Genomic DNA, 15,618 nt, shown 5'->3' with positions numbered 1-15,618 from the left:
GGAAACAAACCATCACCACAACAGATCCTCTTCTCTTCAGGGATTTGTCCCGACATGCCCGGCCTCGCTCCCCCCCTTCTTCACTTCCTCACACAAATTAGTGGAATTCCAGGATCCTCGCAAGGTGGGATGATGTCGGTGTCTCTCTGTGGGCGTCAGGTTCTCCGGGCAGGTTTGAGCCTGGTTGTCTGCCAGATTGCTTGCTCAGAAAGGGAGGTGGGGGGGAACAGACAGAAGGGAGTGGTGTTGGAGGGTCTCTGCGACTTCCTCTGCGTCTGTTGTGGTCATGGGTGCCTGTGGTCAGGCGGCACTTCCACAGATATGTAGAGACCTCTTTTTGCCCTCACCCTGAAGTCCACATTCTTTTTGTTGCCTCACCGTTTTGGAATCTGTTCTAACAGAACCCTTTCTTCTAGCCACCACCCGAAACTACAGACATCCTCAAATATATAGTGAGAGATACACGCATCGCTTGTCTAAAATGTATCAACACGAGGTTACATTGGCCACCAGGGGGCTCTCTGGTGCAGAGATTTTGTCGTTGATTCTCGAGGGGGAAAAAGTCAATCAGGAAGTCACTGAACAACCCACCAAATATGGAGCAGCTCCTCCAGTGGAGGATGCGCTCAGACTGTTGACCAGGTTTAACTCCATCAGTGATGATACTACCTCCATGACATCAGTCACTGGTTCTGAAGTATTGGGAAGAACTACAGAATGAGCTAGCATAGATACTTGTGTGGAAGTATCTGCTGAAAAAATGGGAAGGTAAAAAAAACTAGCTGTTTTCTTGGAGGAACTGGCTTTATCTTTAGTGGCACACATGGTATTACCATGCTTTCTGGGGAAGAGGCCCAGTAATGTTGCATCACAGATGTGTGTCACCATCTTGATACGTTTTTATTTCATTACTTTTGTGAAATAAATGGACTTAACACTTGAAATTGGACACCGGGATCGGTTCCGACCAACCGGTCATAAGTCGGATGTAAGTTGTAAGTAATGCTACATGCTCTGTGGATCACTGTTTGCCGAAGGATAAACAAGAGCAGGTGAAATTCACTGTGCAAATCATTGTGCAGAACCTGAGCAGCAACTCATTTGGAGTGAGATGCTGTTAAAAATAGAAGGATGCACATTCACTGCGTTGGCTCTTGAATTAGGAATGGGAGAGTCCAGCTTTGACTATACATATTTTAGCAGAACAATGTGGGACTGGCATGTTGTGGAACAATCGAGGAGGACAGTTGCGTTTGTGAAGATCATTGTTGGAGCTGTGCTAAACACTCAGATGCTCAAGTGGTCGCTCCCATCCTGCATGGAAGCCATGACGGAGCCATAAATATTCTCTGGCCCGTGATCATCAACCAGCTTGGACAAGATTGTTTCGTGCAACATTTCTGACTGTAATTTGACGTGACGTCGATGTGGGGTTGTGGCCAAGAGTGTCCTCAGTGGTGCGTGTGGGCTTTTCTCTTTTCACATCCCACATTTAACATGGCCTCATAGTTTCAAGCTTCTTGTGTTTGTCATATTTGGTTAAGCCTCATCTGTTGCTCCGCTCGTGTTTAATTCCTCCCGGGCCGCACCGAGGGTCCGTGCCAGGCCGTTTTCAAAGACTTCTGTGTGCTGGAATGGACCCCAGTCCTGCTGAAGCCCGGACAGAAGGACCTTTGTGCGTGATGCCCAACATCCCGGCGAGTTCTTAGTGCAGGGGAGGATTAGGGGACGGGGAGAACCGGCGCGCTGAATGGAGGGTGCTTGTTGAAAGCCGCCGGTGTCAGCTGAGTAACCCCTCGACTCTTTTCAAGCAGGCAGCAATTACCAGCCTGTTGGACAATCTTTTGTCAAGGCTTTGAAAACACTTGCTCAATCTACTGAGAAACTTCATGTTGACAAAAGAGTCTCGATTCCAACACACTGTCCTTTCATGTGGAATACCGGCAGGGGAACGCCAGCTCAGCAGCTGGGATTCCCCGCTCTGGCGGCTCTGGTTTTTGGAGAATGTCTCCGGCCTTTGTGACAGACAGCCGCTACATTCTTACCGTGATTCAGCTGTCTGTCTGTCGCCCGTCTTGATCGAGCTAACCAGCTCCTGAGCAATGATCCGCGGTGAGTCACCTGTTACAAACACAATCGCTGATGTCTAGACTCGGGCCTGTCTTCTGCCACTGTGCTCCATCCTCAATAACCCTCTGAATCAGCCGGGAGCTGAACCCCAATTACAACATGCTAACCTCGTAAATCATTGTGCTCCTGCTGTCCGGACCTGGCGCATGGAGCTGTGTGGAAGACATGATGACTGAGCGATAGCCTCCGGGCGTCAGATGAATTCTTATTTCTGGGCGAGGATGAGTCAGTTACCGTGAAAACCAGTGACAAGTCGTTTTCGATCGAAACCTTCTCGACAAGACAGTCATTCATGGACACCATTTTTAGAGACTATTTTAAAAGCATTCTATTTTGAAGTCGACACAGAGAGCTGGGTTCCCCAAAGGTTTTTTCTTTTCTCAGCGTAGCAGGTCTCTCTCAGTTGAATGGCTCTACGTCCTTAACAGCCACCACTGATAGTGACTTATAGCACTTTCTTGGCGAGTCTCACTACATACATATCCACAAAAACGCTGGAAAACTCCCACTGCTCTCGGAAAATAACAATGATGCAGCTCCCTACGATTCATTCTCGAGTCAGTATCATTCATTCACTCCTACCCTCCACGTCACAGGGTATGAAAAATCACATAGCAAATTTGCCCCGACCATGTAGGACGCAAAATGGACCTCTTCCCCTTACTCCAAAAACAAACAAAGGTTTATTGAAGACTCTAATTTGTGCTTTGGTGCAAGTGGTTGTCTGTGCTGAATTGGACGCCTTTTGTCCTCGCCTCATCCCCCATGTAGCAGTGATAAGCTCCGCACACCGACACGAGAGAAAATGAATGAAGGAAAGTAATATGAAGTTGATGCCCTGGTTGTTAGCAAAAGCTTTCTTGGCGGATTTAATCTTGTTAAGTAATGAACATCACACCTCACTTGAACTCGCCGCCGCTCTCCTACTGAGACGTCGTGCTTTGATGGGATTGTAGCGCCGACGTCGGGCTGCGGTGGGAAGGTGGACGCGTTGGACGTCCGTCACAGAACACTGAGTGGTCGTGGCTAATGTGATCAGGGCCGCAGTCGGCGGAGGCTTACGGGGAGTGGAACTTTAATCTGCACTTGTGTCTAACTGGCAATTTGGCAGTATCATATCCCATATGACTTTCAAAGGCTTTCCTCTGCCGTTTGATGTGCAGCTCGGAGTATGTCTCGCAGGAAAAGGCATTTTCAAATACAATTTTCCACTGCTGGCGCTGCTGAGGGGGCTCGCAAGGAGGCTCCAGGGAGGGACCCAACATGGGAGTAAATATTGGCTCTGAACAATGGATGTGGTTCAGATGAAAACCTTGCACAGTTCAATTGCAGCTTCCAAAATATGCACCAGCTCTTATAAATCATTTCGTTATCGTAAAATGCTAATTGAAATAGTCAAAGGCTTTAGAAGAGAGAGTGCCACCTAGTGGCCTGCAAAAATTCAGGCACTGTCTCATGAGGCATCACAAAACAATTACTAGCAGCTATTAGTAAATATTGCCTAAAATCTTTTTTTTTTTTACTTTAAATTAGAATTTAACTTTGACCCCTGTCTGTTGTTGATCAGAAAATAAGAAAAACTGACTTCAAAATAAAAAAAAAAATCACTAAAAAATATCTCTCCAAAAATGTAATCCTTTTAAACCTAAACTGGAACATACAAGAAGGTGACGTCTAGGGAACTAGAACATGAAGAGGTGGATGAACAACACATTTTCTTGGGTTACTTTTTTGGAATGAAAAAAAATCTCACTGCTTCCCACTTTGCTAATTGTTTCCTCTCCCTGCAGGATCAAGCCGAGGCTGCAGGACGATGCGCGCTTGAACGCTGAGGTGGCAGAATTTGCCTTTTGCTGACAATCAACCTGCTCATGAAGTCAGGAGGAAGAGTCGCCGACACTGCCATGTTCATTCTCTGAGTGCCTTCAGCCTTTGGCCCTTGTGTCATGACCAGCCTGAAGCACCCGCCCATGGAGTGCACAGTGGGGGGTTCTGTTCCCGCCACCGACGAGTTCTACACTCACCGAGTGCGTGCGGCGAACGGTGCGTTGCCGTTACGTACCGACAACATTCATGCAACGGTGAGCACTGGAGTTCCCAAAATGGGCGTCCGGGCCCGTGTGGCAGACTGGCCTCCGAGAAAAGATTCGTCTGGGCCGCTGTGGCACCCGACACCCGAGCCCGACAACTCTGCTGTAAAAAATCACATCAAGTTGGGCTCCATGATGAGCCCTCAGGACTCGTCGATGTTGCGCAACATTCACAATACTTTAAAGAGTAGAACTCAAGTGCAAGCTAACAACTATAGCCCGGATACCAGGTACCTCGCACCCGGGGACTACAGCAGGCCGCCTTACAGAAACCCAAGACAAAGACGAATCCGTCAGCGTAGCAACAGTGACATGGCCATCAGTGAGATGGAGGTGGCGGGAGACAGCGACGATGACTGGGGTCCTACAGCCGGGCCCAAGTGGTCCCCAATACACCGGGAATATGGCAGCACATCTTCGATTGACCAGCACGGAGCGCCGGGGGAGGGCTTCTTTGAAATGCTCAAAGGCTACCAAGGCGATAAAGTCGATCAGCGAAGTCCTGCTCCAGAGAAACTGGAGGACTTGCTGAACATCGGAACGAAGCCAGACAACATTGATCTTCAAGGTAATGTCCCAGACGGTCTGCTGACGAAGGTCAAGGACAAAGACAAGCACCCGAAGAGACGCACCAAATCGGAAACTGGCGGCGAGTCCATTTTTCGCAAACTGCGGAACGTGCGGGGAGAGTCCGACTCCCCGAGAGCCGGATCCGACGTAGAGGATACCCGGACTGATGACATGGTGGCAGTTGTGAAACCGTGGGTTTGTCAGAAAGGTTTCGCCCACTATGATGTCCAGAGTATCCTCTTTGACCTGAACGAAGTGACTCAGCAGCGACAGACGGCGGTGAAAAGGAAAAACACCACCACAGGTGCGTCCGCTGCCGCCGTGGCCTCAGCTACCTCAACCCTCTCGTCCACACACAGTCTGCCTTACAGCTCCCCCAGTGGTAGCCAGGAGGAGCTCAATTCCAGGGACAGCCCTGGCCCCGATGGCGGGGACGAACAAAGCAACGAAATTCTTCTCAGCTGCCCGTGTTTTCGTAACGAGATCGGCGCTGACGGCATCGGGAGACGTCGACTCGGAGTCAGCTGTCATGTTCTTGTTCCGAGTGGAAGTGGAAGCTCCATGAACCTGAACAGCGAGGGAAACTATTATGACACATCTGTTAGCACACACTGCACCAATGCCGGAGTGGCGGTTCTAGAGGGACCTAAAGACGGTCCAAACCCGCTTAGCGAAAAAGGCAAGCAGTACATCGTGGAACACGTGGACCTTGGCGCTTACTATTACAGGAAGTTCTTCTATCTGAGAGGTACGACTCTTCTTCATGGAACCTTGGCAAGTCGTTGTGTTTTAACTTCTTTTGTGGTTCCTCAGAACACTGGAACTATTTTGGGATGGACGAAGTGTTGGGTCCAGTCGCCGTCAGCCTGCGCAGGGAGAAGCTGGAGGAGGACAAAGAGCACGGCCAGCAGTACAGCTACCGCATTATCTTCCGAACCAGCGAGGTCAGAGGTCGCTTAATCTCATCCCTGGCTGCATTCTTAACCGCAGTGAAGTTGATTTGATCACAGGCGTATCAAAAGGACGCCAAGAATCCATCGTTTTCAAGTTAGCACTGACAGAATTCTGTAAACCCCCAGGATGTTTTGTGGTGTTATTGTTGTTCCTGCCGCAAACAAGAGCAATGTTCAGGTCAAACAAATCTTTGTCTGACGGTAAACACCTTCGAGCACTTGTCTCACCCTCGACCTCAGTAACACCAGGAGGCCGTCTCATCTTCCAGTCTCAGAAACTCAAACTTTCAAGTTTCATTCAATCGTCAAACACATATTAGAATCCAATACAATGTTTTCTCTTTGTCTATTGTGGGTTTTTTCCTAACTGACAGACTGAAGGGGTGAAGCCTGGGGAGGTTCACCGAGGATAGGATGTGGACAGGGGCATGTGATTTCACCCCCTCCCGTCAGTTCGAGACACTGGAGCATTGTTAACATGGAGAGAAAGTCCGTCCAGCTGCTCTGATACCCGGCCGCTCATCGAGAGCTATTGACTCCCACAACCCATTTTCTGTTTGGTCAACATCAGGTCATCACTGCATTCTTGTATGATTGTTTATTCCGGAGTTATGCCGGCATGCCAAGCCGATCCCACCTCATAGCCAAAGTTCAAAGCCTCCGCCAGGATTCCTGAGGAGCATTCCTACTGTTCCCACAATCCCACCCTTAATCTTCTCTTCCTCCTCATCTTTGCAGCTTATTACACTTCGAGGTTCTATCCTGGAAGACGCGGTGCCTTCCACCTCCAAGCACGGTACATCCCGAGGGCTCCCTATCAAAGAGGTGCTGGAGTACGTCCTGCCCGAGCTGGACCTGTCCTGTCTCAGACTCGCCCTCAACACCCCCAAGGTCACGGAGCAGCTGATGAAGCTGGACGAACAAGGGGTAAGAATTTGGGGAGTATGGGATTTGAGCGATGCCATGTGAGCCCTAGTCCGATGTGGCTGTGGAGTGTGGGTCAGTACCCAAGGATTCATGGCAGGGTTAAGTCCATAGTTACACGGGGAGTGTACTCATAAGATGGATGTTTGTGGTGGACCTAAGTGGACCCTAGATCAAGTCAGGGCCGGGGTAAACGTGGGCTGTTTGACTGGTCTATGCCTTTTGGATTGGTGGTTCTGTTGCATCGCCCACACATAGGTGGCTTCTTGGAGATGAGAGCCCTATCGCCATCGGTCCACCGGGTTCGTTGAGGGTGCTTGTATACAGCTGGTAATCACTCGTAGCCTCAGTCCTCTGTGATGATAGAGGATCTTTGGCGTCGTCCAGTTGTGGACCAAATTCATATCTGACTAGATCACTGGATTCAATGGGACTCATAACTACTCTGGCTGGACTACAACATCTGTCATCAGACCTTTTTTATGTTTGCGTACCTATTGTCTGTATGTTCCTCAGCTGAGCTTCCAGGTGAAGGTGGGGGTGATGTACTGCCGCGCGGGTCAGAGCACCGAGGAGGAAATGTACAACAACGAGAACGCTGGACCGGCCCTGGAAGAGTTCCTGCAGCTGCTGGGGGAGAAGGTCCGACTCAAGGGCTTCACCAAGTACCGAGCCCAGCTGGACACCAAAAGTAACTGACACAACCTTGGACTTATTTTTCTCCACTCTGTTTTCCTCCCATAATCCAGATATTTATTGGTCAGTGATCGTGTCCTGTAATCTGGTGCCTTCCGTCAGATCATGACCATGGCTGCCATGTCTATGGAGTTGAATGTTTTTATAGCTGAAGTGAAATATCTGAACCAGTACTTCAAGTATCAGATCAAAAAATCCTTGAATTATATATATATATATATATATATATATATATAAATAGATTTTAGAGTTAAAAATGCTTTTTTAATTTCTTCTTTCTCCATCTGAAAAATGTACTGTTTAAATATTTCTCCTGTAACCAACGTCCTCTCTGAAGCTGCTGTGGTGTCCCCTCCCTCCGCATTATTCCCTGACACACACTGTTGTGAGGCGACGTCCAAATGCGTGACAGTGTCTCTCCGTCCTGCAGCCGACTCCACCGGCACACACTCCCTGTACACCACCTACAAGGACTACGAGCTGATGTTCCACGTGTCCACGCTGCTGCCGTACACGCCCAACAACAAGCAGCAGGTACAGCCCGGCCGCTGCCAACCCAGAGGTCACGAATCAAGCGTGAACACGTGTCGCGGCTCGTGTCAAACCTCTGCCCCTTCTTCCTGCGAGCAGCTGCTGAGGAAGCGGCACATCGGAAACGACATTGTCACCATCGTGTTCCAAGAGCCCGGCGCCCACCCCTTCACCCCCAAGACCATCCGCTCGCATTTCCAGCACGTCTTCATCATCGTCAGGGTTCACGACCCCTGCTCCGACAACACCTGCTACAGGTGCGTCGCCTGGCGAGTCTTCTCTGCTGGACCTGTGAAATATTCACCATGGTGTTTTGTTAGCTCTCTGGCCAACATCATGTTGCTCAGGCTCTTTTGAATTCCAGTGCAGCCAGTTGAATGAGAGTGTTGAATTTGTTGGATTATGGTCGGCGGTCGATCTGAAGCTGCTCTTCTCCTCCACTGAGTTCGGGTCTCATGACGATCAGACTGCAACTCTGTCGCACTGGCGTTCACGCATCGCTGGCCGGCACACACTCACGCACAAGTCTTTCTACCTTTTACTCCTTCTTTCCCCTCTTTCTTGCGCTCACTTCCCTCGCTCACCATTTCAGTCACTCTTCACACACTCACACAATATGACCCCCTCTCCGCTGCGTCCCTCTCCTCCCCCCCTGCCTGCCACTTTGCCTTTGGGCATCATGAGCCCGAGTGGTCTGAAGCAGTTAGCGGCGCGCACATGAAGTGCTTGCTTCAGACCAACATGCATGTGGGTGGGGAGCAGAGTCCGTCACATCGCAGCCAGTCGTCCTGCCGAGCGGACGGGATCGCCGTGCGCTTCTTCGATTCTTTTTTTGCTTTTCCTGCAAAGTTTCTGCGGACCTCCATCGTGACCCCGCTTCAGGAGGGGCGTCTACAGGTGTGTGTGTGGGTGGGGGGGCAGAAATCTAGTTCTCCTGGTTCTGGGTGAAATGGAGACGTGCAGGACACCGGATCTGTGAGGACACTCTCCACCCAGAACCACTCGCGCTTCCTCTTGTTTTGTGGAGCACTTGGCTCGTGGTGTGACAGCTGAAGAGTCTGTGGTGGGGAGCTAGCATCAGAAAGACCCTCTGAAAGGTACGTTTTGGCTGCTTGTCTCGACTTATCGTGGAGGTGGCAATGCACCTCTTGAACTTTAGGGGGAGCTGCTTACAATCATGGATGCTCCATCAGTTTGTAGCACAACTGCGAACTATCCTGCTTCCTTTAGGACATTTTAGGTTAAAAAAACTTGTTTTTATCACACTGATTTTGGCAGTGTTCTTGTGATACACCTCTTAGATCCTCACTCTGTTTGTTCCCACTTTACTCCAAGTGTGTGGTTCTTGTTTGGAGTCAAGTCTGTGCTTCTGATGGATTGCGAGATTAGGGGGTTCCCCTACTGAGACCACCACCAAGTGAGAGCAGGCAAGGACCTGCTCTCACTCCTCAGGCTTTAAACTGACCCTTCACCAACCTTCAAGCAACCTTCAGCAGGTCACCAAACGTGACCTCCATGGTGACCAGAGAGAGTCCACTTGCCTCCGAGTCACACGGCACCGGCGGGTTACGTAACGCTGTTTCAGCGACGTGCGCTGCGCGTGCCTGCCAGCTCAAGAGAGTTGGCGAGTCATCTTCCATCGAATGTATAGTTTTAATGTATCGTGTGAAGTCAGGCAGAGTTGGATGCGACGCTCTTGTCAGCAGTGCAGTTGACTGGACAGGGACTTGTCACAACCCTCACGTCAGATGATTCAGAGCCCAGGTTCTGGCTAGGAGTCGACTGTGCGAGGAGTTGACTGTCGCGGCAGGGTGAAGGGCTGACGTCTACATCTCTGACTCATTGACAAGTTTCATGGCCGTTTCTGTGCCACTGTTTTCACACACACCAAGTCCAGCCTCTGAGGGTCTTTTTCTCCCTGAATTTACTGGTTTCTTTTCTTCTGTTTTCAGCGTCGCCGTCACCCGTTCCCAGGACGTCCCATCTTTCGGGCCCCCGATCCCTAAAGGAGTGACCTTTCCCAAGTCCACGGTCTTCAGGGACTTCCTCTTGGCCAAAGTCATCAACGCCGAGAACGCCGCTCACAAGTCGGACAAGTTCGGCGCCATGGCGACACGGACGCGGCAGGAGTACCTGAGGGACTTGGCGGAGCGCCACGTCACCAACACCCCGGTGGAGCCGGTGGGCAAGTTCCCCTTCATCTCTCTGGCGCCCAAGCGGCGAGAGAAAGTGCGGCCGTACAGCGGGGCGGAGCTGCGCAGTCTCGGTGCCGTGACCTGGCAGGTCCATGCCGAGGACCAGGTGGCAGGGGCCGAGCGCGAGTGTCTGCTGGCCATTTCCAACGACTTCATCATCCTGCTGGATCAGGAGGCCAAAGCCGTGGTGTTCAACTGCGCCACGCGAGACGTGATCGGGTGGTCGACAGGAAGCCCCGCCTCCATGAAGCTCTACTACGAGCGCGGGGAGAGCGTGTCGCTGCGCTCCATCAACAACAACACCGAGGACTTCGGCGAGGTGGTCAAGAGACTGGAGGTGAGTTGCGCACCAGCGAGTCACTTCAAACACGCCGCCTCAGCTCAGAGACCTGCACGTGTGGTTGGTGTCGCAGCTGCTGACCAAGGGCAGCCAGACGGCGGAGATGACTCTGCGCCGCAACTCTCTGGGCCAGCTGGGCTTCCACGTCAACTTCGAGGGCATCGTGGCCGAGGTGGAGCCCTACGGCTACGCCTGGCAGGCCGGGCTGCGGCAGGGCAGCCGCCTGGTGGAGATCTGCAAGGTGTCGGTGGCGTCTCTGTCCCACGAGCAGATGATCGACCTGCTGCGGACGTCCGTCACGGTCAAGGTGGTCATCATCCCGCCGCACGACGACTCCACGCCGCGCAGGTAGCTGTCAGCGCTCCATGTTCATGTTGCCGTGTCGCTGAACGCCTCACCGCCGTGTGACAGAGGCTGCTCCGAAATCTACCACATGCCCCTGGTGGACTACAAGAACCACAAGGAGGGCACGCCGTACGAGCTCAAGTTCCCCTTCCGGCCGGCCAGCGCCAACAACAACAGCAAGTGGCCGCGGACGTCCTCCAGTCCTCAAACTCGAGCGGGCGGGTCCGGTGGCACTCTGATCAAGGCTCCGCCCCCAGACTTTTCCGAGCGCAGCGCCGCCGTCCTTCCACGCAGCGTGTCCAGCGACGGTCGACCCATCAACCCCAAAAGGTTCCCACTAGTCCGGAACCCAGCCAGTAGGGGGCGCACTGGTGACCTGTGGTGTTTCCTCCAGGTACTCCCCAGGAAACGAGAACTACGCCCTGGCCTGCTCCATCATGATGGGCCGGACGCTGCACAGCGCCAACCCCGGCTTCTCCTACGCCGACTCGCATGGCTCCAACCACTGGAGGCAGAAGTCCATGCCGGATGGGTCAGCGCCTCTGACCTCTGACCTCTGAACGTGCCTCTGACGGAGCCACTCTCTCCCACAGGTTCAACAACAACAACTGTCAATCGCCCGTCACGTCCATGCGACAGCCGACGGACTCGGGTCCCAAAGTGTCAAGTTCTGGTGCCGTCTGGTGCCGGACGGGTGAGAGCGACACGCCCAGCCGACTGATGGACAAGAGTGGTGCCGGTGAGACGTGATGTTCCTCACCCATCGGAACTGGCATGTATGTTTGTGTCACACTGACTCTGGACCTCTGCTGACAGAAACCCTGATGTCAAAGGCGCCGACTCGCGTGTCTCCCAACCGGAGCACCAAGGTGAGGACGTCTGGCGACTCCACCTCAGACTGATCCTAACTCTGCCCCCGTCTTCTCCTCCAGGCTGAAGCTCCGTACTCGTCCAGCCAGTCCAGCAGCAACACTCTGTCCAGCAACGCCAGCTCGGCCCACAGCGACGAGAAGTGGTACGAGGTGGGCTCTCGCTCGGGCCTGCGGGGGGGCGACCTGGAGCTCAACGGCTACCTTCAGGCCGCCTCCACCGACAGCGGCATCGACGCCGCCTCCTTCACCGCCACGCAGAGCAGCACGGCCTCCTCCAGAGGCACCGACAAAATCCCCTGGCAGGACGAGCCGCCGGGCGCCGCGAGGGCCGCCAGCAGGTCGCCGCCCGCTGCCGAGGCTGCGGCGGGAGCAGACGGCGCTCTGAAGAGTTCGCCGGCTGAGACAAGCGACGGCAGGTGAGACGGCAAACTGTTGTGTTCACAGTTGAGATCAAGAGATGCTGAGCAGACGCCTCGAAATCCATTCAGGCGACCGGTGAAAATAAGCGTTTGCAAGTTTGTGTTGGCACCTTAACGCAGCGCTGCAGCACAAAGTGCTTCTGAAGCGGATGCTGTTGACTTATTTATAGACCGCTTGTGTAGCCCAAGTTTTGCAGGAGGCAAACTGTGTTGTGGTTTACAAACTCAGCTGAAGTTTTCACTCTCAGATAAATAGCACTATTTTTGAGTTACTGACAGTCATGAGAAAACATCAGCATCTGCGGGTCTGACCTTTGACCCCCCCCCCTCTCATCCAGCGAGCTGACTTCCAGTCATGCTGAGAGTCAGACGGGAGGCGCCCCCTCCTCCCCTAAAGAGGAGTCGCCCTCTTCGCCCACCTCACCGGGAGCAAAGAGCTTCTACCCTCGACACGGCGCCACGTCCAAGTTCCTGATCGGCTGGAGGAAGCCGGGAGGAACCGTCAACCCAGTGGACTTCGGAAACACTCGCAAGTAAGTCGTGACTGCGAGGGCTGAAGCCGTAAGTGCAACAGTGACCTCGTATGGTGGAGCTCAGTAACTGCAGGTTTACAGACTCACCACAGGCTCCATGAGGGAAAGCTACAGTATTTTCTCAAGTCATGTTTATTTTTCAGGGGGTCAATTGTATTAGTCAGTCACATTTAGAACATAAAAAAGACTCAACCGTCAGGGGACACAATGACTCGATGGTTGTTTGAGGTATTAGACAAAAAAAAAAGTTTTTTGTAAAATATACTGTACATATTTTCCTCCATTTAAAAAAAAAAAAATTCAGTGAAACAAAATTCACTAAGCTGAGAGAGGCGCAGCAGCAGACTGAGGCGCGGCTTGTGTGCAGGCGGCACCAGAGCGACGGGCTGCTGGGTGGGCAGCCGCAGCTGCGCGCCCACCTGCGGGGCTCCCAGTCGCCTCAGCGCCACACGGCCAAGTCCAGTCTGGAGGAGGACCTGAAGAAGCTCATCACTCTGGACAGCCCGCCACCCAGCAGCAGTGAGGAGAAGGTGAGGCAGTGAGGGTGAGTTCTGATCTGAGCGTTTTCTCTGACGCCGCACGCTCCTCCCCAGCCTCTGTTCCCGGGGGCCGCGCCTGCCCGGCGCTCCCTGCAGAGGACGCTGTCTGACGAGAGCATCTACAGCGGTCAGCGGGAGCCTTCGTGCGGCGAGCAGCGCAGCACGCCCACCGACCTCTTCAGCTTCTCCACCGTGCCGCGCTCGCCCACCGCACGCCAGACCGCCGGCAGACGGACCTCACACAAGTCCCTCGGTAACTCTCCGAAGACGCCGCGGTCCTGGATCACCACACTCAGGTTAACCTTTCGTCCCTTTGTCCAGGAGATCTGACCGCCACCGAGTCTACGCTGGAGCCGCAGGATCCGGTTCTGATGCCGCTGCCTGACTCCAGAGTGGACGCTCCGCTGGACTGGGCTCACCTGGTGGACGCTGCCAAGGCTTTCGAGGGTAAGAGCTCGATCCCCAGATACCAGCTGTCATCTGGGCAGGCAGGGAGCCACGCGTGACCCTGGGAGGAGACGGACAAGCTCAGGTTCTTCTGTGACCACGCTCTGACTTGCATTTAGTTTTCATTCCCACCCAGTTCTGCAAGATGGAACCGACAACTTTAGTAGTAATTTATGATATTCTTGCACTTTTTTGAAACTTGGACATGTCGTCCATGGTTCTGTGATATATATATCTATATATCTATATATCTATATATCTATATATATATATCTATATATATCTATATATATATATATATATATCTATATATATATATCTATATATATGTTAAAAAATCAAAACAATTAAAATATTTAGTTCTGTTAGGACTCATTTCAGTATTTTCCCCAAATTCAGTAGTTTTACAACATACTATATTTCAGAATAAAAGTAGCTGTAGGAAGAATAGAGCTGTAATATTGGGTAAAAAATGGTTGCCGAATGAAGAAATACATGTCAGAGAACACCGTTTCCATAGAAGCATGAAATGATTCAGCTGCAGTTCTCCTTACCGCCACTGGATGGTGCTGTTTGGCTCTAACGTCAGCGCGTGTCGTCCCCTCAGAGCAGCGGCTGGTTTTCCTGGCGGCGCAGGAGGAGAACTCTCCGGCAGAGACTCAGTCCAGCAGCGGTCCTCAGCAGGCCGAACCCCAGGCCGCGCCCCTCAGACCACTGGTCCCCGGGTGAGGACGCGGGAGGTCGCTTTAGTTATGGACCGTGACTTGTTTCTCACCCTGGTTCTGCCTCCAGAGAGACGCCTGCCTATCTGCTGGGGAAGGTGAGTCAGCTGGAGTCCATGGTGAAGACCCTGCAAGAAGACCTCAAGAAGGTGAGCGTTCGTCACCTGATGAACATGGAGCTCCCCAGTCGCCTGCTTCAGCCTCTGCTGCTCCTCTCCTCCAGGAGAAGGACGCCAAGGCCTCCCTGCAGGCTGAGGTCCTGAGCCTGCGGGAGGACAACCAGCGCCTCCTGGAGGAGTCCTACAGCGCCTCGGCCAAGCTGAAGAAGTTCACCGAGTGGGTCTTCAACACCATCGACATGAACTGAGCCCAGGCTCGGGGCCACAGACCGGTGCTGCATCACCACAGACCTTCAACGCTGCCGCTGCGAAACCAACGTGGACTTAGACACCGCTACGACTTTGATCAGCATGCTCCGTTCTCCCGGGGGATTGTGGGTAATCCTGCATGTCACAGCTACAAACTGGAGTTGGAACAGAGGAGTGTGTTGTGTGTTTGAGTGGCTCGCTAAAGAAACACACACTCGCGTGTAAATATACTTCCTGGCCCTCCATATTTAAAGTGTATTTATGAACCAGAGTCGATAAGAATATGAAAAGCAACATTCAAATTTATACTATATAGAAATGTATATCTATATATTTGGGACGAGCTGCTGTCGAAGGTCACAGCGCCACCTATCCTGTACCACTGACCCCGCCCTCTTCCACTGCATGACCCCCCGAACGCCCCATCAGCCAATCGGTACTAGTTTCACGGAGCAAGAACCCGCCGCCCACCTTTCCTTTTTGTACTGCCAGTGCATCATGGGACTTTTGTTTTGCACCTTCACTTGTGTATATACCTATTTTTTAAACGTCATTTTGTGATGTGAATCTGCTGTACCGGAGCGAAACAGGCTGCTTTTGGGGTCGTGACGCCGTCAGACTGGATGTGTGGTTCTGTTTCCATTCAGCTGTGACGTGTACAAAAAAGTTTATATCTATTAAAGATATTTTGTTGGAGTACGACACCGGCTCCTCGACTTACTGACGCCACACAAACTCAACAAGAAACTGTTTAGCCTCTTGTTCTACTTCATCTTGTTCTGTCTCCCTCTAGTGGTCGCCACTCGACCTTGTTTTCTTATTATAAATGTAGATCTATTACTGCCTTTAATATTGTCATAAACATTCCACCCCCCACGCTACATTTGGTTCTAACATTACAGGACTGTTGGAAACTAATTTTAACGAAAGAATTCGTGTTCAGG

The 15,618-nt window shown here is 52.1% G+C and overlaps 2 protein-coding genes across 3 annotated transcripts in view; one reads left to right on the top strand and one right to left on the bottom strand.

Annotated features, from left to right (window-relative positions):
* LOC128747766 (signal-induced proliferation-associated 1-like protein 1) overlaps positions 1-15,492 on the top strand; it is a 33,769-nt gene extending 18,277 nt beyond the window's left edge. For both annotated transcript variants that reach the window (XM_053845902.1, XM_053845903.1), the window contains exons 3-22: positions 3,921-5,538; positions 5,604-5,734; positions 6,482-6,670; positions 7,184-7,358; positions 7,794-7,897; positions 7,994-8,151; positions 9,847-10,426; positions 10,503-10,777; positions 10,841-11,104; positions 11,169-11,306; positions 11,368-11,513; positions 11,591-11,643; positions 11,707-12,062; positions 12,404-12,598; positions 12,966-13,128; positions 13,192-13,390; positions 13,459-13,584; positions 14,192-14,309; positions 14,377-14,455; positions 14,530-15,492. In XM_053845902.1, coding sequence (XP_053701877.1) covers positions 4,077-5,538; positions 5,604-5,734; positions 6,482-6,670; positions 7,184-7,358; positions 7,794-7,897; positions 7,994-8,151; positions 9,847-10,426; positions 10,503-10,777; positions 10,841-11,104; positions 11,169-11,306; positions 11,368-11,513; positions 11,591-11,643; positions 11,707-12,062; positions 12,404-12,598; positions 12,966-13,128; positions 13,192-13,390; positions 13,459-13,584; positions 14,192-14,309; positions 14,377-14,455; positions 14,530-14,673 — 5,055 coding nt within the window. In that variant the 5' untranslated portion in view covers positions 3,921-4,076 and the 3' untranslated portion in view covers positions 14,674-15,492. The remainder of the gene's footprint in view (positions 1-3,920; positions 5,539-5,603; positions 5,735-6,481; positions 6,671-7,183; positions 7,359-7,793; positions 7,898-7,993; positions 8,152-9,846; positions 10,427-10,502; positions 10,778-10,840; positions 11,105-11,168; positions 11,307-11,367; positions 11,514-11,590; positions 11,644-11,706; positions 12,063-12,403; positions 12,599-12,965; positions 13,129-13,191; positions 13,391-13,458; positions 13,585-14,191; positions 14,310-14,376; positions 14,456-14,529) is intronic.
* Positions 12,715-15,618, bottom strand: part of LOC128747768 (zinc finger protein DPF3-like) — a 51,823-nt gene continuing 48,919 nt past the window's right edge. Inside the window, exons 16-17 of the mRNA XM_053845910.1 lie at positions 14,139-14,434; positions 12,715-13,645 (exon numbers count right to left, since the gene is read on the bottom strand). The gene's annotated coding sequence lies outside the window, so the exon portion shown is untranslated. The remainder of the gene's footprint in view (positions 13,646-14,138; positions 14,435-15,618) is intronic.

This window comes from Synchiropus splendidus, chromosome 16, assembly GCF_027744825.2.
Source record: "Synchiropus splendidus isolate RoL2022-P1 chromosome 16, RoL_Sspl_1.0, whole genome shotgun sequence".
In the NCBI taxonomy this organism is placed as follows: domain Eukaryota; kingdom Metazoa; phylum Chordata; class Actinopteri; order Syngnathiformes; family Callionymidae; genus Synchiropus; species Synchiropus splendidus.
The sequence above is the reverse complement of the archived record's forward strand: the minus strand, read 5'-3'. Positions and strand labels throughout refer to the sequence as shown.